The following is a 24,497-nucleotide window of genomic DNA, read 5'->3' as shown; positions in this document are numbered from 1 at the left end:
AGTTAGCTAGCCGGGTGAGTGGCTACCTCGTAGTCAAGTATAAGTGGAGAGCTTACTTGGCATATGTTAAGCGCATCAATAAGATTTTTCTTGCAACTGTATAATTAGTTTTCCTTGCCAAGCACTTAAAGCCAAGTCGAGGCAGCTGAGTGCTGCATTGTTTTTAAATGGTCTCCATCATGAGTCAATGCAGTGTCTGTAGTGTGTTCAGTGCCAAAAGTATACTGATGTAATTTAATTTAGCTGCTGTTTATTCCAAAGCAAACGCATCTCTTATAAGAAAACACAAAAGCAAAATTTTAGTGGCTTTAAAGGATATTTAAATTAGGCATTGAATGTCACATTTTCTCCTGCTTGTTAGTGTTGTGGAGCCTTCAGTGTTTATCTGAAGTGCTGGTCATTCAACGCCGGCTCAGTGGTATAGTTGGCATTATTAGCCTCCCTGCTCTCACAGCAGCCAGTGATGAGTCTCCTGTGACTGTGCGCTGAGCAGCAGATGGAAGAATGTGGTCTTTCAAAAAGCCAGCTGTCTGGAGCAAGAGAGGGCTGGAGAGTTGTGTAGGCACACATTGGCTGGTTGAGAAAGTTATCCAGTATGTGTGCTGGAGCTCAACAGTAATGACTGAAAGCATGGGCACTGGAGGATGAGGTGCAATGTGGTTGTGTCTGCTGCTGACTTTTACTTTGTCACTTCTAGAGCAGAGAGGTGTTAATGCTGACTTTAGAATTGTCTTACAAAGCTCAGTCTTTCTTGATAACCCTGAAGAGCCATGGGAGATTATTATAAACCTTGCTTAAACATTAACTTCTACCCTGTCTGTTTTGACATTGAGTTATGTAAATGAATACTTTTTGGCTAGAATTGTAAGTGCATCAAATCCAAACCCCTCCATTGTGCTTGTTGTATAACATAACCCATGCAAATTAATTAGAAAGCAAGTAGACCTTGTGTGTGTTTCTTAAAAGGTCTAAGAACCAACTCCCCATTGTTTACAGTGTACACAACAGCTTCACAGGTTTTTTTTAGTCCTGCTAATGTGCTGAGTTTCTCACTTTCTAAACTGTTGTGTCTGTGGGTAAGGGGGTTACAGAACCACCTTATTGGAAGCTTTTTGTGTCTAGTGGTGTCATGAAAGCAACATGATTTTTGACTTTTGTTTTTTGCATTATCAGCCTCTCCTTATCAGATTTGACTAATGGCGGTTGGGCAGTTCCCGTCTGCTGCTGAAAATGATGCTGTTGAGTGGTTTGTTGGCACTATGACTTACCTGATGTTACAGTCCTTAGAACTAAGTGCAAGGTTAAACTAGAATAAAAACAAAGAATTACTCTGGGAAATGATTTAATAAAGACACAAGAAAGAATACAGAAAACATCTGGTGCTGAAAAACAGACATAAGCTAAAGACACAGCTTACTTTAACCACTGTATTTACAATATGTGTTGAGTTTGATGTCTAGAAAAGACCCAAACCAAAATGTATTTTAGTAAAATACTTTCACTTCCTCTTCCTCATTAACATCACAGCATGGCCGTTTTCTTTAGTTCCCCTCCCCACTTTTTGTGATTAGAAATTTGGTCCTTTGGGATTCCCCTAAAAAGCTTTTTATTTATTTTGATAACAAAAAATAATTTTATTAACTTATCTAATCTGATTTTTATTCATTTTTTCCCCTTAATTTTTTAAACCCCTGTATCTCCCATAATGTTTTTTTTTTACCCCCCCAGAGTTTGTTTGAATATCTGTAAAATATTAGATATACTGAAGGACTATACGTTACTGCTGTACCGCCTTAAAAAAAATGTGCATAATTCCTACTCACCTAATAGGATATTAATATACTCAAAGAATCATAAAAATAAAGCTCCAGATATCTTTTTATTGTAATAAATTTGCACCAGAGTAACAGCAGTTTGAAACTCACTTTGTGAAGAGATGCATTATCTGTTGCATCTAACTTGGTAAGATGGCTTGGGTACAACTCTGCATCTACATCCTGTATGCTTACAGTGCTGATATCTGCTTCTCACACAAGTATCTGCGCCTCATTTGTGTCACATGAAGAGAACTTTTAAGTTTTGATAATATCCGTAAAGAGATTCTTTCATTACTGTGTAGAGGGCTAAATTCAGTAAAAAGATGTTTGTGATACAGCTGGCTGAGACAGTGTAGGCATCTTTATATAATTGATAATGTCAGCATAAGAGAAAAAATTGGACTCTATCACTTTACAGTGCCAGATGACGAGTTGGTACTACGAGTTGATGTCAAGATTACTAAATTTTAAGTATCACAATTAATATGGTGGCGGACTAGGGCACAAAACGGCGGCAGAGGACGTCAAAAGTCTGGGATAACTTCACGTTAAACTTATAAATACAAATAAATTAAATACATGTGAGATTTGTAAACCGGACCTTGTGTACCACGAAAGTATGTCTGCAATGCTCGAACATTTAAAGAGGAGGTACGTCGGACTTACATAACAACCTCATGCAAAATTTCAAAGCTGAAAATGATATAACATCCATATATAATAATCATGAGATACATAATCCGATTAGTCGACTAGTTGTTTTAATAGTCGGTGACTAATCGACCATCAGAATAGTCATTAGTTGCAGCCCTGCTCTCAATAATGCCGTTTTTCACAATACAGGCAGATCAGTGCAACTCATGCGCAGAACGAAATAAGTTAAACGGTATCCACGTGTTACCGCTTGTGTTGCTGTGTTCATGTTCAGTGTTGGCATAGAAGAGACATGACAAAGTGTAGCAAAGGAAGAGGTGTGGCGCGTTCCAGTTGTCTGCTCCGAGCGGCCGAGAATATGTCATGTCATTACCAGGTAGTTGGCGTTCCAGCTGCATCAACTTGGAAAAAGTGGACGCCTCCAAAACAACCAATTTTAGAGCATCTACAAACGCCGTATAAAACTAGAAAATCATAAACCCACAGGCCACTTTTACATGAGTTTTAATTCCCTTTCATTCAGAATAAAAATGAAATCCTCTTTAAGATGGCCTTGTAAACACCTAATTCTGAATGAAAATGGCCATACCAAATTAAACTTAAATCCGAAGTAAGTGGTTGGTTTATTCTGGTTTTAAATCTGAATTAAGTAATTCCTCGATACGTTCATTCAACTTTAAATTAATTGTGTTTGTTCTGCGCATGCTCGTTCTCTTTTCCTGTACGGTTCTCTATCTCCCTTCTCAGCTGACCAAAATGAAGTAGTATGCTGGTGTCGAGCTGCTGCTATAAAACTATAATCCAAATCAAAACAAGTATTTATGTTTACTTCTGGTGGAAGTAAATACGTCACATCCGCCCCCTCTCCAATCCCAACCCTTCCCAGCCCCCAGATCTAAAGCAGAATTAAATAAAAGCGATTAAATGTGTTTTCTATGTAAAACTCAATTCGAAATTATTATTTGCATGGAAACACGAAGGAGAATACTTAAATTCTGAATTATTTCATTCTGAAAAATTAACTCTTAATTAGAAACACATGTAACCGTGGCCATTGTGGAAAATGTGAACCATGAAAACAGCCAGTTTTGATAATGATTATTAAACTACACATACTGACACGGTTTTTCACGAACAAATCCGCCGTAACATAACGTAATATAAAGAATTTTACTAAAGGCAACAATGGACTGCAGGTGGTACAGGGTGTTGCCATCTTTAAATCTGGTATCTCTGGGTCCTCTGAAACGTTCACCGTTCAGAACAATGAGATCACTTCGTCATTTTCAGCAAAAATTCCTCGGAATTCTGAGTTCCGAGGACAGCTGGAACGCGCCATTATTCCCTCCAAACAAACAGATGAAGCCATCAGTGTGGGATTATTTTGTTGTTGTTGTTTATAATTACCAAGCTCCCTGCGACACCTGCCCCTAAAGCAATGAAAATGTTGCAGTGAAAGGATGAAATGCATCTGTTTCACCTCCTGTAGGAACCAGCACTGGGCTTTCTATGCTAAAGTAAAGCTAAATTCACTGTAAGTAAGTTGAATGCTGTGGTGATGTTTTCCTAACCTAACATTGAAATAGTCCAGCATGCAGAGCAACATAAAGTTTTTTTTTTCTTTTTTTTTTTAAAATATGAGTAAAGCCCCATTTACTGAACATTATGTTATAAAGGTGGAAAACAAGATGTCTGTGTTTTTGATGAATAGTTTTGCTGTTTAAACAGGACAGCGTGAGCATGACGCTTTTTTTTTAGTTGTCAGTGTGCAATATTATTAGTATTAGATAGGATTATGTTATTACCATTCTTCAAGGAAAGATGGGGGCCTAAAGCTAGCTGGATGTTTTTTTCTTGTATTTCTTAATTTTGAAACATTTCAGGTTTGAAAGAAATGTTTAAAACCATTTTTATAAAGTAGTTTATAGAAAGAAGCCAAGTCTCTCCCAAGTCTCAGCAGAGGTCCTGTAGCCTTTTCCATCCGTTTTCTCTAAGAGAAATCCAGACTTAATATGTAGTATAGGGCTGCAACTAATGACTATTCTGATCGCTGATTAGTCATCGACTATTAAAACGACTAGTCGACCAATCAGATTCTGCATCTCATAATTATTAAATGGCTCTTATTTCACTATCAGCTTTGAAATCTTGCATGAGGTTGTTATGCAAGTCCGACGTGCCTCCTCTTTTAATGTTCGAGGCATTGCAGACGTACTTCAGTGGTACGCAAGGTCCGCTTTACAAATCTCACATGTATTTCATTTTTTAACGTAAAGTTATTTCAGACTTTTGACGTCCTCTGCCGCCGTTTTGTTCCCTGGTCGGTCGGCATATGTTTCCCCTCCCGGACTTTGTTGCCCATGTGCAACTCTCAGCAGAGATAGAAAAGAAGACGTCTCACACTGTAGTTTTTTTATTTATTTTTTTTTGCCGACGATAGTTGACGGGTAAATTCGTTGTCAACTATTTTTATTGTCGACTATTGTCGACAACGTCCACTAATTGTTGCAGCCCTAATGTAGTATTTATTTATTTATTGTTTACAGAGCAGAGGGAATTTTTGTAGCTTTGTGTTATTTAGTCTTGTTGGCATGAAAAGATGGACAAAGAAAATAACTTAAAGATCTATACAGAGTGATCATGTGATTTTACATAATTATAGTGTGTTAAAATGCGTAATAATCATGATAATCGCAATATCGTGATTATTTCTCTGGCAATAATTGTAGCAAGAAAATTTATAATCATGCCGTCTGTTGCTGGTAGCCTTCAGTGACTGTTGGAGCAATGCTGTAGCTAAAGAAGTTTTGTTTTTAATGCTGGCAGACTGATAGCTTGATAAATTATATGTTTTCAGACATAATGATGGGAATTTTTCCCAGGCTTCAGACTCTTCAGAGAATAGATTCATACAACAGAAATAAAATGTTCAGATATTTCACTGCATGAAAGATTGAACTTAGCCTGAATGAATGAATGAATGAATGAATGAATCGTCTGGACTTGGGTTAATAAAATGCACATTTTCATGGCGTACCAGTGCAGTGTGTGAATAATTGCCACCACACAGCATCAAACGCTGACGTGGTTACAGTCCAATGTAAAGTCGACCTGCAGAGCAACAGGCTGGTTTTGGAAACTTTGAAAACAGGAGAATATGAAGAAACTTCTGTAGTCAGCTGAGTGACGTGACACATACGGTCATAGCACATGCTTACCACAAAGCCAGATCAGACTGGTCAGAAAGCTTTTTTTAGAACATGTGCAATGCGTTGGTAACATGATCTCATCCAAAAATGTTTTCTCTACCTTTGAAGGAACAGACCGCCCTGCCCTGCTTAGTCCCCTTTCTGTCTGCTTTCACTTAGTAATCTCATTGAGAACACCCACCTGTGATAGCCCTTTTAGACTTTCGCACCTTCCAGAGAGGTTATTTAAGGCAAACACTCCACAGCCCTCACAGCTGGCTCTTTAATATCTGACCCACCATGACTGTGAACGCTTGGCCGTGTGAAGGAAAGGTTATGGCTGCTGTGAAGGCCCCCAGAGTGAACAAAATACCAAATACTTTCTGCAGGTGAAGAAGTTATACAAATCCTGGTTTAATTCACTATTAAGTATTTTTTTAACCTCATAAGATCTGAAGCAGCTGTGACGATCAGAAGAAGTTTAGCAGCTCCTTTTTTTGAAGCTGGATTATAGTCTGAAACCCATCATGAAAAAGTAGATTGTTTTTAGGTTTAGTTTCAAAACTTAAATGTTTGAAATAAACCCAGTGATTTTTTTTGTTTTTATTGCAAATACAAGTCACGTCTCAAGTAGCGGTGGACTGTATATCAAATACAATCAGTGTATTTTGGGTTCTTTGTATAAAATAGTTGTACCTGAAACATAAAGCAGAAATTCTCAAACCTCGGTTTTAAGCCCAGCACTCTTCCCCGCCCATCCTGAAAAATCTCCTGCATGTTGTATGTGAAGATTTAGGAAAGAAGTGTAAAGACAGCAGAAGTACGTGCACCAAGCTGCACTGCCTGTCCAAAAATTTAAATAAAAAATAAAAAAAAAAGGTTGTCACCTGGATTTAACTAAACAAATAAGTATAAGCCTATTATCTTATTAGTATTATCCTATTGGATAATTATTGCATAGGAGATTATGTTTCAGCTGGCAACAAGTTATTTAACCCCAGCTGATGCAATCAATGAAAACGTTGCAGTGAAAGCATGAAATGCGTCTAATATGTTTCATCACCTGTAGAATAACCGCATCAGGCCTATACTACAGAAAAGTCCAACATGGAAAGAGACGATGGCTGCAGTAACAAAATACGTTGTCAAAGACCTGGCCCGTGTTTTAGAGGTGATTTTAAAACATTGAAATATATATCGTGATGCAGTGGTTCCCAACCTATTTTCTCTGAAGACTCCCTTCATGCTACTCACAAAAGGCTGTGGATCCCCTACTCGCCCCATGTTGAAACCATGCTTGGTGTTATGCTTTCATTTTCTGCTTCTGAGCATAAATGAGTCCTGGCTGGCTCCTTTCCTTTGATAAAACCCAAGTTAGGTAATTACCAACATATAGGCTCACCCCTCTAACCCCTCACACACACACCCCCACCCACAAAAAATGGGGACGAATCATCTGCAGTGCAGCATTTCTTAGACATATTTCATTAATGAAATGGTTCAAAGCTTGTGTTTTCGGGCTTCCAAAACACCGATTCCAAGCAAATGAAGAATGATGTGTACTGTATTTTTTTTATGGTCATTGAAATTTATTTTTTTATTTATTTTGTTTTAGGAGCATTTAATTTAATTCAGCTGTTTTAATGCACATGTGCTGCTGATCCTTAATAAAAGTATATTTACTAGGACTGCTCGATTATGGGGAAAAATGATAATCGCGATTATTTTGATTGAAACTGAGATCTCGATTATTTAACACAATTATAGATAAGAGGTTGGGGGGGGCGCTTGACATTTTAAGTGTTTACTGTGGTGATGAAGTTACTAGTTTCTTTCCACCAGGTCCCCATAGCTATTGGTTGTCTCAGACCAGCAGCTATGTTCCGCCTGGTGTGATGTGGAAAAAAATAGTCTGGAGACATTTCGTTTTCACGTTGAAATCCGCGTCAATAAAATGACATTTCTATACGGCTCTGGTGCGGCTTTACCACAGGTCCGTAGCGGTGGCGAAACATCGGACTGTCACCACGTCTTTCACAACACCCTCACTACACTCATCATACAGGGACGAAAGAGACAGTCCACTAACATGGTGTTGAGATGGCAGAGATGCCGTTTGTCCAAAGTGTTGATGAGTTTCTTAAATCCCGGATTGTTCACTGTGTTAATTAAGAAAAAAGTCCTGTTTGTTTATAACGTTTGTCTCTCTGTGACTCTGGGAGCTGGTGGATTATTTAGTTGCGACTCACAAAAATTGAACATTTTTCTATTTTTTTGTGTTGTGTCGCAAGCCCCTGTGTGCACGTCTGTGTGCACGTCTGTGTGCACGAACGCAACATTTTACATGCACGACTGTCTCTTGGCTGGAGGAGGGCAGCGATTTTCGCTTCCTCACGCAAGTTTACATAGAAAATGATGGAGAAGGCGCCGCCTCCCGTGTGTCCAGGTGTCTGCAACTCGTTCTGAATGAAACTAAAGCGGTCGGGGCTGTGGGAGGAGTCTGCAGCAAAGCGCTGCAATGACAGCTGCGCTCGATTTGAAAACAGCACAAATTGAACGACAAAGAATAATCGGACCATTTCATTTTTATGATCGTTGAAAACCCAGATCGTAATTGCGATTAAAATTCGATTAATTGCCCAGCCCTACTATTTACCCCTGAAGGCTGTAAATTAGAACTGTCTCTTTGGTTACTTTACAAAAAAAAAGTATATTGAGATATATATCGTATATCGTGATTCAGGTAAAAAATGTTGAGATATAAGATTTTTTCATATCGCCCAGCCCTAGACTTATGTGTGACTTAAGTCTAAATCCCAAAGTAAAGTCCCCATCTCTGAATAAACCATACGTAATATGCCACTAGCTATCAGCAAACGTGTCGTAACTTTAACAGAATGTTTTTTAGTGCTGCAGTAAGCGCTTACATGAGCCAGGTAATTATTCCCTCACCCCGCCTTCCTCATCCTGTCTTTCTGCTTTACATACAAACACAGTTTGATGAATGCCATGTCCACTGGCCTCTATTTAAATTCAGTTTATATTTGCCTGCACATATTTGAATCCATGCAAACTGGGAGATGAAATTAACAAGAGCGTGTAAATTCGACAGGTCCTAAAGCATTCATCATGTTCTTTTGTTTGTTTCTCTACAATGTTTTGCAAGATGTGCTTGAATCACGGCGGCTGCTGTCAGATGAGGTCAGATGAGGTAGTCCCCATGCACAACATACAGAGGAAAGAATAAAGCTAGCTTGACCTTCTTGGCAGGGCGTGGGTTGCCGTTGCTGGGGGGGTGCCTCTTCTAATAAAATGGCTGGGGAAACACAGAGTCCTTTTTTACTGTTGGTAATGTTTCAGTTCTTTCTTTAACCCTTTAAATTCCACTAGATTGCTGACTCCTCTGAGCACTATATTGCCAACAATTTCCCAGGAACAAAAGTGTGTAAGTGTGAGGTAAATTGTGATCAATAATTTACTCTTTAAAGGATTTACAGGAGTTTTCTTGGCATTTATATCCCATCCAGGAGATTTGCAATTAAGCTGCAAAATGTAGTGCCCAATCAGTGATCCAAAATAACAATGATTTATCACATTTTTGTCATAAAAACAGATCCCTATCGCTATTATTATGCTAATAGATTTCTATTTTGTCCCGGAAATTATGATGATGCCACTTCCTGTCAAACTTCCCTCCAATCGAATAGCTGAAAATGGTATTGATGTCCAATGAAGAGCAGCAAAAAATCAACAAGTGTGCAAAAAGCAAAAAAACAAACAGTCCTCTATGGTTAGAATAATGCCAAGAACATGTTTTGGATCCACAGTAGTGACAATAATGAGTTGGAGTCAATTTAGCAATAAATATTAGTATAAATAACACTGAACAGTAATTAAAAAAAAAAAACACCTGAATGGAAAAAGTTTAAATATGTAAATAGTTTCTGTTTGTTTCAATGCCAATATTTTTTCTCCTGAAAACCAAGACTTGAGAGAGAATGATATGCAGATGAGATGTTTTGTTGTTTTGGTTGCCCTGTTTGGTGCTGTATCTACTGATATGTTCATTTCACATCATTTTAGCCTCATAATATGACAGCTGAGGTTGTCCTCAGCACGTTCCAACGCTATCATCAAAACACTGAATGATGAAACGGCTTCTAGAGAAGCTGTGCGTAATCCCTCCTGTAGCGTTTCGTTTGTCTGGATGGATTCAGATTAGTTCTGTTGTGTCCTCCTGTCTGTAACAGTTTTGTCATTTTAAAATTTACTTGAAGGTTTTTTAGTTTATGGTCAGGTCCAGCAGACTTTTGTTTCATTGCTGTCTCATTGATCCTTTGTGTGTCTGGTTTCCCAATAGCAGCTCTGGGAGGCTGGGAAACTACAATTCCTCCATCTTTAATCACCATGGTCTTGTCCCAGTTAACTGAATGATGGCCTGTCTTTTGAATCATGACCCACTGGCGCTAATCAAAACCTTGCCATCCTTTCTTTTGTGATATGGTCTAATTCCTTTGAAAGGGTATTATTTGCTTGTAAAAGGGGGTGGGGGTGATATTATGATTGTTTAGTTGTCAAAAGACTGCCCATCTGTGTTGGTGTTTAATAAAAATGTATTGAGGGCATAATCATTTTCTTTTATCTTTTATTTAACTAGCTTTAAGTGCTTAGATTGGTTGTCATCAGTGATTTTCTTTTTAACTCTTGAAGAAGCATTGGTGGACCAGCAGCCCATATTTAAATACAGTAACTATTACATCAGCCAAGATGGAAGCCATGTTTTCGGTGGCATTGGTCTGTCTGTTAGCAACATAACTCAAATAGTCATGGACTGATTTTGATTAAATTTTCAGGAAATCTCAGAAATGGAATAAGGAACAAGTTATCAGATTTTAGGGGTGATCCAGATCACCACCTGGATCCTGGTATTTTTTTAAAGGATTCTTTTCTATGGCGAGATAGGGATAATTTTGCCATTAGAGCTTCTAACTCATAAATAATGCTCACAATCATTGGCAAAATATAAATAAATCAACATTACAATGGCTTGGAGGAGGTCTGTGCTCTCTGAGTGCTTCTAGTTTATTCCTGGATTCTGATTGGCTCAGACAGGCAATGGCTAATTGCAAAAGTGGTTAGACATTGCGACCCATGGAGACTTTTCTTTCCTGATTCCCACTACAGCATTTTAATTGTGTTAAGATCTGGACCATTACAACACTTTACTTGTTCTTATTCATTCTGTTGTAGATGTGTTGCTGGGCTTGGAATCTCTGTCATATCGAACATCCCAGTTTCAGCCAAGATTTTTTGGACAGATAACTTGCATGTGACTTATGGATATTTTGGTGAAGGGAGGATTTTCTGGACAATTCTATAGCTTGAAAAACGCCCAGATCCTTTGGCTGCAGAGCATGCCCAAATCATCAGTCCCCCACCACCGTACTACGCAGCTGTTATGAGGTGTTTGTGCAGATATGCTTTAGTAGCTCTCTAAATCTCATGCTGTGGATGATGGCTAAAATCTCCAAAAATTTCATCTGTCTTAAACACATTATTCCAGAGGTTTTGCTCCTTGTTTAGATGCAACTTTTCAAACTTAAACTATGTGTCAGCCCTTTTAATCAAGCCAAACTTGTTATTGAGCCCTGTGAAGTCTGTTCCCCCACTATATTCCATACCTCCCACCCCAAATTCTGTGCGTAGCAAAGCAGACTACAGGTGGTCTATGTAGGGAAAAAAGGAAATGCGGCTCATGAAAACTTCAAGATTTATAAGAGTGCACACGCATGTCCCACGACTGTTTCCGTTAATAAATCAGAATCAACTCTGAAGTCGGCTCACGTGAGGGAACGCCATGCCTCGCCCATATGGCGGCTATAAAAGCTCAAGTGAACACCTCTGATAAATATTCATCTACTGTATGTCATTTCCATGATGGTTCAGGAGGGTAAAAGAGTGAAGAAGCTGATTGTTTCAGAATGCAAGACTGAGATCCTGATAGACCACGTTGCAAAATGTTGAAAGGTTTTATCTGGTGGGACAGCATCTGCATTACCAGTGCCAGAAAGGCAGAGGGATGTCAGCAGGTGACAGATGTTGTCAACGCCGTGTCAGAGGCACCGGATAATGCAAGTAATTCATTCCTTTTAAGTTATAAAATGAACATGTACAGACAAAACTGGGATTGGCACCCATTTATTTAGTGTTAAATAATATCTCTTTTTAGTTCCCGGGTTTTCCAGCTGGGTCAGCGGTGCTGCACAGGGTGAAAGCAGAGACCCCACAGCAACGTAGCAGCTGTGTCCTCGGAGGAAGTCCTGCAAAGAGAGACACAATCAACGTTGTTAACAAGGTGGTCATGGAGTTGAAGGGGGAAAAAAAAGACCATCTTGACAGAAATTGGGACATTGGAACATAAAAAGAAAAAAACTTGTGTATTTCATAAGAACTGCATCACTTCTAGATACTCCAGCCTCAAGTCTGTGCCCCACTCTGTCTTAAAATAAATGAGTCATGGGTGGACCCAGGCCAACCAGCCACTACATCAGTTAGCAACATGTTTGCCTCACACTTGATTTGGACATTTAAAAAATAAAAATACTTTTGGACAGCAGATTTATTTTCCAATTTGCACTTTCCCTCTGGAACTAAAGTATTTTCTTTTCAGTCGTGCTGATTACATTGGGGAAACTGGACATTGCTACAAACTGCATTGTTTTGCTTGTCTGTTTACCCCCAGTGTAGGACAGTTAATACACCGTTGTGACAAAACAATGATGCCATCTAACACATCAGACATAATAGGGCTGAAGGTTGGCTGTGATATCCCCGGCTTGTCAGTCATTTCCTCCGGAAGGTGCCACTTGCTGGAAAACCCAGTATTGTCAGCACTTGCAGAGGGACTGGCACGGCGTGGTTCCTGCTGGTGTGTCTTTGTACAGCACAGCACATGGCAGTCGGAAACGCCTCGTGAGCCTCTCACTGGTCTCTGAAAATCCACTCACTCCAGAGACACCCATGTGCCATATCGTCCAGCAGTGCCAGATAAGCCATTGTGCGTCTTTTTATATCCAAACATCAGTCAATTTTCTGAATAATGACTTGAGACTCAACTTGGACTAGCACTCAACAGGCTTGCCACCTGCCACCAATGGTCTTGGGTGGTGTAGATTATTATTATTATTATTATTATTATTAATTTTATAAATTTATTACCACCTTATTACCTAAGGACTGCATATGTGTCCTATATGTATCATATTTCTACACTTTCTCTCGGTCAGAAGAAGAATGTGTTCAGAAGAACGAGCCGTTTACTGAACAGATTCCATAAACAGCAGACTTTACCATGATCACATTGAACTGGGATCAGACCGACTGTAAACAACGAGGTTTTTGCTGGGTATGTTTTTTAGAAAAGCACAGCTTCTGATTTACGAATGTAAGAAATACTTATTGGGTCAGCAAGTACTGGATCTAAATATTTTAAATACTGAGATTTTTATTCAGTTTTAAAAAGTTTAAAATTAATATTTTCTGTACTCATGTCATGTTTTTTTTTTTTTTTAAGTCACTGTTCTGCAGATTTTACATTTTTACCTGCTGCAGTAAAACGATTAATGAGTTATTATTAGTTTGTGCAGAACTTGACAACAAGCTGTCACGTGGATCAAGTGTGTTGCAGCAAGGAAACGTCTAAAACCTGCAGGACAGTTGGTGATCCTGCACTAAAGTCCAGCATATTGGCCCTCCTCCATACATTCAGGAAAAACAAAATGCTATGAATTGTAGTATTAGTATTTCAAATGTCTGTGGGTCCAGATGGATTTTTGATGGGTTAATAATTCTTGGATAAGTTATATTAGATCATATTTACTAATCTAAATAAATTTCCATGTTTATCTCCAGGTTTTCCAAATTCAGTAAAGCAAAGAAATCATCCCGAGGAGAGGGACAGAGTATTTGTCAGTTTAAGCTACAGATCAGTGCTGTTACTGAATGCTGGCAGAGAAAGGGTGAGTACGGATTTTAAACTCCTCGTATACAGACCAGACAACAGGCGTTGCATCGCAGATTACTTGTTCCAACTAAAAGTGACTTGGACTTGAGCCATAAGACTTGCGACTTGACTTGGACTTGAGGTCAAAGACTTGAGACTTGACTTGGATTTGCAACAAAGGACTTGTAAACATCTTTGCTGTCTGCCTTATTATTTAGTGTGAATGGATTTTATAACGTGTAAGTTTTGTTTCACAATGACGTGTTAGTGGTTGAGGTTCTTTATTAATAACGTACATCTCTGTTTCTCTTGCAAATCCTGATTTGTGTGTGTGAGCAGTGCACGTAGACTCCTAGGAGTATCAATATCATATACATATGATTCTTTATTAGGTTTTGCAAATACCTTTAACATTACATGTTGTATATTAAAGCTAATATTTGAATTTGCACCAATGTCTCACATTTGTATTTTTTTGTTGCAATGACAATAAAGTTCTATTCCATTTCACATCATCTGTTTGGTTTTATTCTTGTGCTGTTGGTGTAGCAGATTCCCGTTTTTCCAGATTTTGTGTATACGGCAGGGTCAGAGTTACCGTGGAGGGAGGGACATTCTTTGGCCGAGTTTTGTTTTTATAAATCCCAATAGTGGGCTATATTTAGGGTACGCTGGATGTTGTACGTACGCCAGCTTTATAAATGAGGCCCCTGACATTTGCTTACCCTCTTAACTCCTGCAGAAGCAGTACGAAAGTCATTGTTAATCGTAAGATGGATTTACCTTGTTGAAGACTTAAGAACTCAATGATTTATTTTATTTATTTATTTTATTTCTGCAAAACCATAGAAGTGTACATAAATATTTAACATGAGTTAAAAATGGCACATAGATATTTAAAAATGTACATTTTCAGCCATCAGATCTAAATGTTTTTCTTTTTTTCATGATTGTGTTATATTTTGCTCCTGTCCAGACTCAAAGCTGTCCTGGAGTAACTCAGCTAGGCTTTCCAAGATAAACCCTCATCCTTCCCTATGCTTGTCCCTCTATTTCCTTCCTACCAAAGGATGGCAACACTCCTCTCCTGCTTATTTTCAGTTGCTTAGCAACCAGGAAGAGATGCTTTTTTGGGGTGGTACTTTGCATTGAAGCGGGGGTGGGGTGAGGTGTCCATTGTTCAGGAATAAATTGCTCCTGAATGCAGTTGTCCAGAAGAAAGGCAACAAGGAGCACTGTTTTTAGAGAAGCATTAATTGAAAGACACCATTGTTTCAATTCAGAGTATCAGACTCAATTAACACCTCTATTCTTTGGGACTTCATCGCTGTTATGGCCGTGGATTTACATCCTAATTGTCTTTGTGGCAGAGAGAATTTGGCAAGCAAGCGGCCATTTGCGACTATAACAAGCTTTGACTTAAAAAGGAGTCTGAATTAGCTAATTACATGTTCTTTACGTTTAAGACTCACTCCGGCAGTACGTTAGCAGCTGCATCTTCTGTCCTCAGGAGACACTTGCGTACTAGTTGTACATTTCAAATGTTGGAAAATAGACTCAAAGTATAACGTTTAAAATGAATGGGGAACTTTGTGCCACAAGATGTCCAGTGAGTTTATTCAGTTACTAAATTAGGTTACCTCTAAGAAGACTTCTATCAAAATGCTGTGCTGCCACTTATGTCTTCAGATGTATGAATTAGATTAAACAGCCTTTTCACTGGGTTGTTCTTCATCTGCCCCAGTGAAGCATGTGATGGCTGAAGCTTCACACACAGATTGTGAATTTCCAGCTCAAACGGAATACAAGGTGCGGTTTGGTGTTTTTATTTATTTGCTAGAAGTTGATGACCAGTTAATTAGTTAGGCTTTTAAATAAACGTGTTATAAACTATTCTAACCATTGAAATTTAGCTCAGATGTAAAATATAAAGTACAAAAAAGATCATCAACCTCATATATGTATACATAGTCATAAGAAACTTGTAGTTACATTTGTTTGCGCACTGTCCATTTTTTAACTTGGGTTAACAGGGTGTCGTACAGACTGTTTCCATTTGGTGGCTCATAATGGGCTCAGTTTGCACAAGTGTGCACAGGTGCAGCATTACAGGTTAATGCATTTAAGGCTTCATACCAAGTATTTCATTTAACTGTTGTGGGTTCACCACAAGCAGAGGACGGTTTAATCATTTTAAGTTTTATTTATAGAACTTATTTGAATAAGAAATAACAAGACAAATGAAAATTAAGTACAAACACTCAAAAATAAGTACATAATTAACACAAATTTAAAACCAAACAAAATGCCAAGGGGTCAGCTGCCATTTGTTGGATTTTACCAATGGCCTCCTCACTGCCCGCTACATCCTTACGCATCGTTTGTCGTCCCTCAGGAACCCAGTTGATTCTTGATGACACTCGATTGGACCAAAGAGGGTCTACTTGTAGGAAGACTTTGCTGTGTTGGTCAGTCGGGCTTGAGGACTCTGGGTGCAGGTTCACAGTTCACTGCACTGCAGCCAAACCCAGACCGATAGCCACGTCCCTTCCTTTGAATATAAGAACCCCAAATAAATAAAGCTAAATGAAAATGGGACTGCAAAATAAAAGTCCAATAAAATATGTGGTACTAAAAAATAAAAGTTTCATATACATAGAAATACCATTATAAATTAAGTGTTGTTAAATGAATGAATAAATAGATAAATGTGATAATAAAAAATCACACAAATATTTAATTATAAATAAAATGGCAGTCCATACATATGTTGAATCAGTAGTGCTCGTTCTGATGACGCAGCTTTAACCCATGGTGGAAATGTTCATGCGGTTTTCCTTTGTTTTAAAAACAGATTTAAATGACACCTCAGTTTCATGCGTTTTCTTGTGACATTTAAATCTTTGCGTACTGTAAAACCATTACTAAAAGAACAAGTTTAGATGAGTAAATGTGACAGTGACCCCTTATTTTTGATTGTCAGGTGATGTTTTCTGATGAAGATAATGTGTTTAGGGCAGACATGTTGTTTTTGGGCTCACTGGTGGCCAGGTATGTGTATGTGTGTGATGTATTAACAGCATGTAAACACAGCAGTCTCCAGCGCTCTGCTCCACACAGTCGAACTGACAGACTGCAGCCCCCTGCCCCCCTCACAGCTTCTTCTGGTGAGGAGGGGCATTTATGTGTGTTTTCCCTCCCTCTATCAAACCATCTTTTTTTTTTTTTTAAATCACCTTTGCTTTCTCTTCTTCCCTATGTTGCTCTCTCTTTTTTTCCCCAACTCTTCTTGGCATTCTCTGACCTCTTACTCTACCTCTTTCTTCATGTGTCCCCTGCCTTTTGCTTTTCTAACCCCTTCTTTCCCCTGGTCCCCCCCCCCCAAATCTTTACGTCACTCACTGCTTGCATAGCTATTGTCTTATAGCGGCTGCAGTGGCAGTAGCTCCTCATCAGATTTTTGGTTTTTCACAAACCCCCCCCCCGCCTACCGCCATTCCTCTCCTGTCTCCAGTAAAGACTCTCGCTCCCCCTCCTTCGCTCTCTGTTTTCATTAGTAAATTCTACAGTGGGATGAGAAGTGAGGGAGTGACAGAGCGGAGAGGATGAGTAGGAGAATACAGACCGCAGAAAGCAGAGAGATGCAGTAGCTAGCCACAACCACATCTACATGTCTGGATTTGTACTGGCTTTTTATTTAGTTATTGAACTAGTTCTCCAAAAGGCCTCTTGTATTTGGCGGCTGGACTCGCTGAGCGTTTTTAGAGGAGAGCTTTCAAAGCAGTGACGGATAACGGAGCTGGGGCATCTGGCCGTCTGGGAGGCAGCGACGGCCGGCTGGCTGCATTGTGTTGGTTTGATGACCCCCGCTGTGTAGCTGCCTGCTCATCAACCTCCCCTCTCTTTCTCTCTCTTTCTCCCTCCCCCTACCAACCCCTTCTCTCTCCTCTCTTTCCTCCTTCTCCTCCTCCTCTCTCCATCACAGCTCCTGGCCCAGCCATGTTCGGCACAGAGTCCTCATGTAAGTATCACCACCATCCTCCCATCTCCTCTCTGTTTGTACATGTTTGTGTACCTTTAAATGAATGTGTATGTTTTCTCAGAGAAGGAGAGAGAGGGGGGGGGGAGGGAAAGGAAATTGCTAGATTTCCTCTGTTCCTCCATCTCTCCTCTGCTTGCCTTTTCTTCCTGTTTTGCCTCCATGGTTGCTGGTGGCAGATTGCATTGGGAGAAATCTGGGATCTACCATTTTAGCACGGAGGGTCGGCACAACAAGCTAGCTGGGCATGCTGAGCTTGCCGCCTGCCTTGTGTTCTCTCTCTCTGTCTTATTATGTGTCTGAGCGTGCATATGCAATAATTTCAGAAAGCTTGGGTGTTTAGTTTGCGATTCTGTTCTTGTGCATGTTTACAATAGTGAGCATGGCAGAAGATGGATGCTTTTGGCAGCTTTGCAACATTTCCAGAAGCATCAGCCTTCTTCTGTGCGCTTTTTCCAGCTCAGTCAGATTGCTGTAGAGCGCGAGCCTCACATTCCCACTCTGAAGCAAATAAAGCACACTATTGCTGCATATGTGTGCACACATTTGTCTACTGGGGGGGTAAATCCAGCCCCTGACCTCCATCAGAAGATTCAGAGTTGCTCTGGAGGGGAGCTGATATCCTCAGTTGAATTCCTCTCCACCCCAGCCTCACATTAAACCCTCTGACTCTGATCAATACCAACTTGATGTTTTAAAGAAGTTTGGGGCTGATGTAATTGATTGTGTCGTGGGTTAACAGTCAGAGCCAGAAGTAACTTATTCTGTTTGATGTCAGATCAGAGCTCGCATGCACCTTGGCAGCAGGACAAACTGTGGTGTGTGTTAGCATCATGGCTGTTGGACCAATGAAAACCTCACAGTGCATCACTCCAACAGTTTAGGACATGTTTTGGACCAATTCTATGATCTTTAAAGGCACCTTAAATGAAAAATAAATGTTAAGATCTTAGGTGACTTGGAGCTCTTCTAGGTGTTCTAAGCCTCTTTTAATTCACTGAAATGCAAGTGGAGCCTCTTTTATAGGCTGCTTCATTGGTACAGCTTTCTGAGGGAAAGCTTTTTGGTTGTGTAATTGTCCACCGGTTTTTGACATCAACCACTGAGCAGATTGCATGTCCACGGGGAGGACACACAACCTGTACTGCAGCTGTGTCTGGTGTGTATTACTTCTTAAACTTAGACTAATTTGATAAGAGAAATATGTTATCAAGTAGATGGAAGCATGAGATTATTTATTGCCTCTGTTTAGTCTATATATTATAATTTTCCATTTAGCTTAAATGTAAACTGTTTTATATATGACCAGGACCATGAGTATTTGAACAGTGACACTTTTATTGTGCTTTTTTATACCACAACAAACGTAACTCAAGTGTAGATATTAGCTGTTATTGTGTTTACAAATTACACCAAAAGTAATTGAACATACTAACTTATTAATAATTCTGATTGTTTTTTTTTTATATATATGCTGGAACAAAAAAGTCAGTATTAGTAGCCATGGGAAAGCACATTTACAGAGTTTTCAGCAGTTTGTTTCTCTGCCAACTGCTCCTATCATATTTTCATAAAAAAACAACTATAAAAACATTCACATCTGCAGAGCATCTCTGTGCTTTATTTAGTTGAGTTTGTAATAACATACCAGTTACGTACAACTTTGTAAGCAATGTTTATGGATCTGTGGTGAGGATTAGCTTTTCAATACTTCAGTATCATCAGTTTCTTCAGTCTTGTCCTGATGCTTTTTCTTGATAGGATTTAAATCTCTCATATTTGCTCTTTACACCTAACATCAAACTTATTTCATTTGGTGGCAAAGCTAGTCAAAACAACCATAATCCAGCTGTCTAGATCAGAATTAATTTTTTATCCAAATCAGTCTGATTGGATTAGTATGTTTACATATGTGTTTTTATTTGTAATCAGGCTTTCAATCTGAATATTTGTGTCCATTTAAACGTGGCTATTGACTGATGATTTGCTGATGGACCTTTTGTTGGTTGCTTGGCTCTCAAATGTTCATAGTTGTGGTTAGAGCCCGAGCGATTGATCAGCCAGCTGATTAAAGTGGCTGATTATAGCCCTTTTAAAATATTTATAATCGGCCAGAGTTTTGCTGATTAAACGCCGATATATTCTTAATTTGTTATAAAACAGTAAATTTAAAGTGTTTGAGTCGTGCAGAATGATGTAATTGCACCATTTGTCCACTAGATGGAGCTCTGACTCCATTCAATCCTCAATGCCGCTGTGGGCAGAGCGGCACTTGACGACAGATACGTTAATAACAAAGTTGTGAAATTGACTCAACATGCCTTTAGTTTCAGTTTAACTCGGTTTGCCATGTATGATAGTGAACCGTGCTTTGTTCTGTCAGTCATGCTTTTCTTTTACATTGCATTGCTAAAGTTGTGCTAACCTAGTTTAAGTAACCCCTGTCTATGTTAGTAATAACATTGCCGTGGTTATACCAACTTAGCATAGCGTTAGCTAACAGCTTAAAAGTTAAAATGATGAACATTACTCTCTGTCTTCAGCAACTGTCATTATGTCCTGTCTGTCCTAGTCTTACTTTGTCACAAAATACTAGAACGTGAGTCGGGCTGTAACAGTAACATAAGTGCCAGACTATTTGTGACCATTTATGTTGGGGATAATGCTCGACGAGGTGTCCATTATCATAAATTAATGGACGACGCGGAGGCAACCCACGCGTCCACGAAGTCCATTAATTTAGTCCATCAGACTATCATGAACGGATGGATAAAGCAAAGCAGATTAATAATATTTGATCACTTTCAATACGTGTAACTTAAATACAGGGTAAATAGACAGGATGTACATATCAACCTTAAAGTCAGCTCTCCTGAGTCATGTATTCATGAACTCTAGCTGTAACAGGTAACCTACCCATTACAGTGTGAATATGACACACGTGATAATGACTAAATAATTTAAACATCATGGGACAGCTACACTTAGCAGTGAAGTCACGTCACATTTTCAAACATAATAGCAGACTAGTTTTCCATAAATAACCTAAATGCAGTGATTAAAAGTACTCAGAACAGAAAAGTTAAATTTTTTAAATGTCCGGATGAAAATTGTTTCATTCAGTGAAGTCACTCTAAATGTTCTTTAAGTTCAGATCTCAGATAATGTGTTGATGATAATAAAACCTACAAAGAATAATGGACCCATTTTAAGTCGTAATACGGCTCAAAAATGAATACAATGATTGTATATTCAACTTGTTCGGGTCTCTGTGTTGCAGTGATCAGGTTTTCAGTTTAACACCTGAGCAGGAGAAATACTTCGGCTGCTCCTCGCTGGAGCGAGTGTTTTTCCATCTTCACCTCCCTGGGAGCTTTAAAAAACTCCTTTTGTAAATTGTCTGGTATTTAGCTGGTTACGTATTTCCGACAGGCTCTCTTCTGACGGAAGTCTTACCACCTGTATGTCCATGCATGTTGCTTCAAGGCGGAAATCTGTCACAAACACAGAGAGCAGCTATGACATGCCATTATGTAAATCGAATAAATAACATCAGACTGTCTGGTTTTTAGTAAAATATGGTATAAACTAGGGCTGCAACGATTAGTTGACATTGTCGAAAATAGTCTAAAATAAAATAGTTGACAACGAATTTACCCGTCGACTATTGTCAGCGAAAAACAAACAAACAAAAAAAAAAAACAGAGTGTGACATCGTCTTGTTTTCTTATCTCTGCTGAGAGTTGCACATGCACAATAAAGTCCGCCAGGAGGAACATATGGCGACCGACCAGGGAACAAAACGATAGCAGAGGACGTCAAAAGTCTGAGAAAACTTAATGTTAAACTTACAAAATAAATTAAATACATGTGAGATTTGTAAAGCGAACCTTGTGTACCACGGAAGTACGTCTGCAATGCTCGAACATTTAAAGAGGAGGCACGTCGGACTTAGCAACCTTATGCAAAATTTCAAAGCTGAAAGTGAAATAAGATCCATATATAATAATCATGAGATACATAATCCGATTGGTCGACTAGTCGTTTTAATAGTCGGTGACTAATCGACTATCAGAATAGTCATTAGTTGCAGCCCTAATATCAAGATATTGTTTTCAGTTAAAAGTATCATTTTGCGTTTTGCACAACTGTATTTTTGTTATGGTCATTAAAAAGTATTTTTCATTAATTTTGTTTTACAAGCATTTAATTTAATATCCAGCGACTTTAATTTCAGTCAACTGTTTTAATGCACATGTGCTGCTGAGCCTTAATAAAAGTGCAGTTAGCACTCAGAGCTGTAAATTAGAACTGTCTCTTGGGTTACTTGACAAAAAATTGTACTGAGACATATGTTGTGATTCACGTAAAAAGAGGTGACAGAGTGGAGGAGGGTGGGAGAGGTGGTGTAAGTCTTTCTTCATGTGCAATGAACTAGCGACCTGGTTATTTCATATTTAACGTGAAACTTCGTCTGTGGCAGAATGACATTTTCCTACCATCTCAGCGCCTCAATCAGCTGTTGGTTAAGTGTAGTAATGATACTAGTTCACGAACACTGACTTTAAAATGTTTAACAGATTGTTATGCTTCCTAAAGACCTTCTATCCCATCTCTGTAATCAAGGCTAATCTTGACTTGATGTGTACACAATGTCCTGTCTCAGAACTTAGGTCTATCAAAGGCTGATCAGGCTTTTTTGTTTCGTAGTGTCAGTTGTGGTTTGCATCTTGACATGAACTTTGTGCATTTGCAATCATGAAGGCATTTTTTATGCTAGACTTTGATGTATGTCCTATCTCATCCCAGTTCTAGACACAGATGAGTTGTATTAAGAGTTTTCTTCACCCAGAAAAGAATTTTATGATAATGATTTGAGATGTCTTATTGTTAGCAGTCCATACTGCACAAGCAGACACAAATTGCAGCTTTTTGCCACCTCAGTTCAGCCCCTTTGTGTTGGGATTCATTTTTTAGGGTTGTACTGAAATGTTCTGAATTGCTTTCTGGCACCAAACTGGCTGGACTCGATTCCTCTTTTTCCTTAATGGGCAGATGGGAGTGGGAGTAAAAAGCCAGAGGAAACACATTTATGTCCTCTACAGTACATACAGAGAAAAAACAAAGTATTGCTGACCCATAAAAGTAGTCTGAAGATATAGACCGTTCATATACTTCTACTACAGTTCTTATATATAGATATAACCTGAGCATGACTTGGTTGCTAGTCAGTAGTGAGTGGGAAGCCATGAGGGGATCAGATTGCTCTTAAATCCTTAGGTGGGTTAGAAGTAAACTTTTATATAAATGGAAATGGGTTAGTTCAGAAATGGAGATGAACACCTCATTAATGCAAAGTTGTCAGCCAAGAGTTACTGAGTTTTCTTACTGTGACTGGGATTGTCACAATACCAGAATTTCCATCTCCATACCAAGCAAAGCACCTCATACCATTTTAACACAGTGAGGGATAAATGACTGACAGGGATGAGATGTTTTGAATAAACGGAGCTCTCGACTGACTTTTTGAAAGTTGAAACTTTTTTTTTATGCATTAGCACAAAGCAGACGACACAGTGCTGAGGCTGACTGTAAAACAACACTGCAAAAACTTCCAGCCTTAAAATTCTGTCCTGACTGGTTTTGATGGCACCGTGACGTTCATCTTTGTGATCTGCTCCACCTTCTTTTGGATTATCAGGCCATTATCTGGTTCTTGCCACCTCCACCTACAAGTCATCACACAGACTATTAAAACCTCGTCTAGAGAAGCTGAGGATGTTCTGATTGGGTGCTTTGAGGCCACAGACTGGAATGTCCTCCGTGAGCCACATGGAGATGACATTAATGCCATGACTGAGTGTGTGACAGATTATATCAACTTCTGTGTGGACAGCATCGTCCCAACAAGAACAGTGAGATGCTTCCCCAGCAACAAACCCTGGATCACCATTGACCTGAAAAAGCTGCTAAACATAAAAAAAGCCTTCAGGGAAGGAGAAGTCAGCTCCAGCGGAACAACGTGAGGAATGTGTGGTCAGGAATGAAAAAGATCACCGGCTTCATGCTGAAGGGGGATCAGACGGATGGAGGTCTGGACAGAGATTATGAGCTGAACTTTTTCTTCAAAAGGTTTAAACCACCCCTCTTGATTGGATAGAAAATTTATTCCGATTGAGGCCAATCAGACCTGCTGCTCTTCATCCGTGGTTGAGTCAGCAAACTATCCATGCTCATTTGTGTTGGTGAATACAGCGTAGGTTAATTAACATGACAGAAACTGTTTCCTGAACATAGATGATGAACATGTCGTAATATGAGAAAAGCTCTAATAAACTCTCCCATTGGTCACTTGCACAAGATGTGCATGATATGGCAGAGATTCTTGCTCCATCTCGCTGTTTCCTAAAATGTAAAGTGACCAAACACATGCAAATAATTTGTTGCATAGTCTCAATTTGTACTGGTTCCCCTTGTTGTTGCTCTAAATGAATAAGTTCGTTCCAGCTACTGTTCCGCAGCCACTGAGGAAAGGGACGGTAGTCCTGTCTGTCTGCAGTAGAACAGTGAAGTTTTGTGTCAGCCGGAAGAGAAAATGAAAGTGAAGTTAGAGCTGATACGGCTACAAATCAGTATGCTGAATCACATGCTGATATTTAACATCACTTTTTATATGAAGATCTGTTTCACATTCTTACTCATCTACCGCAGGCTGGATGGTGCTCTGTTAAAAGCTAAACTCAATGATTCACACACACACTTTGTTTACTCACATTTCTTTTCCAGCCATGCATATA

At 39.2% G+C, this 24,497-nt stretch overlaps 1 protein-coding gene across 6 annotated transcripts in view; it reads left to right on the top strand.

The window, feature by feature from the left end:
* The window catches only part of LOC121647553 (suppressor of tumorigenicity 7 protein homolog), a 70,576-nt gene that overhangs the window by 260 nt on the left and 45,819 nt on the right, over positions 1 to 24,497 (top strand). For 4 of the 6 annotated variants that reach the window (XM_041997078.1, XM_041997076.1, XM_041997081.1 and 1 more), the window contains exon 2: positions 17,647 to 17,682. The exons of 1 other annotated variant lie outside the window; for it this stretch is intronic. In XM_041997078.1, coding sequence (XP_041853012.1) covers positions 17,661 to 17,682 — 22 coding nt within the window. In that variant the 5' untranslated portion in view covers positions 17,647 to 17,660. Of the gene's footprint in view, positions 1 to 13,570; positions 13,678 to 17,646; positions 17,683 to 24,497 lie in introns of all 6 variants that reach the window. One more of the 6 variants, XM_041997077.1, reaches the window with a different exon arrangement.

The sequence above is a fragment of the Melanotaenia boesemani genome, chromosome 10 (genome assembly GCF_017639745.1).
Source record: "Melanotaenia boesemani isolate fMelBoe1 chromosome 10, fMelBoe1.pri, whole genome shotgun sequence".
In the NCBI taxonomy this organism is placed as follows: domain Eukaryota; kingdom Metazoa; phylum Chordata; class Actinopteri; order Atheriniformes; family Melanotaeniidae; genus Melanotaenia; species Melanotaenia boesemani.
Note: the sequence above shows the minus strand (reverse complement) of the source record. Positions and strands in the feature narration are given on the sequence as shown.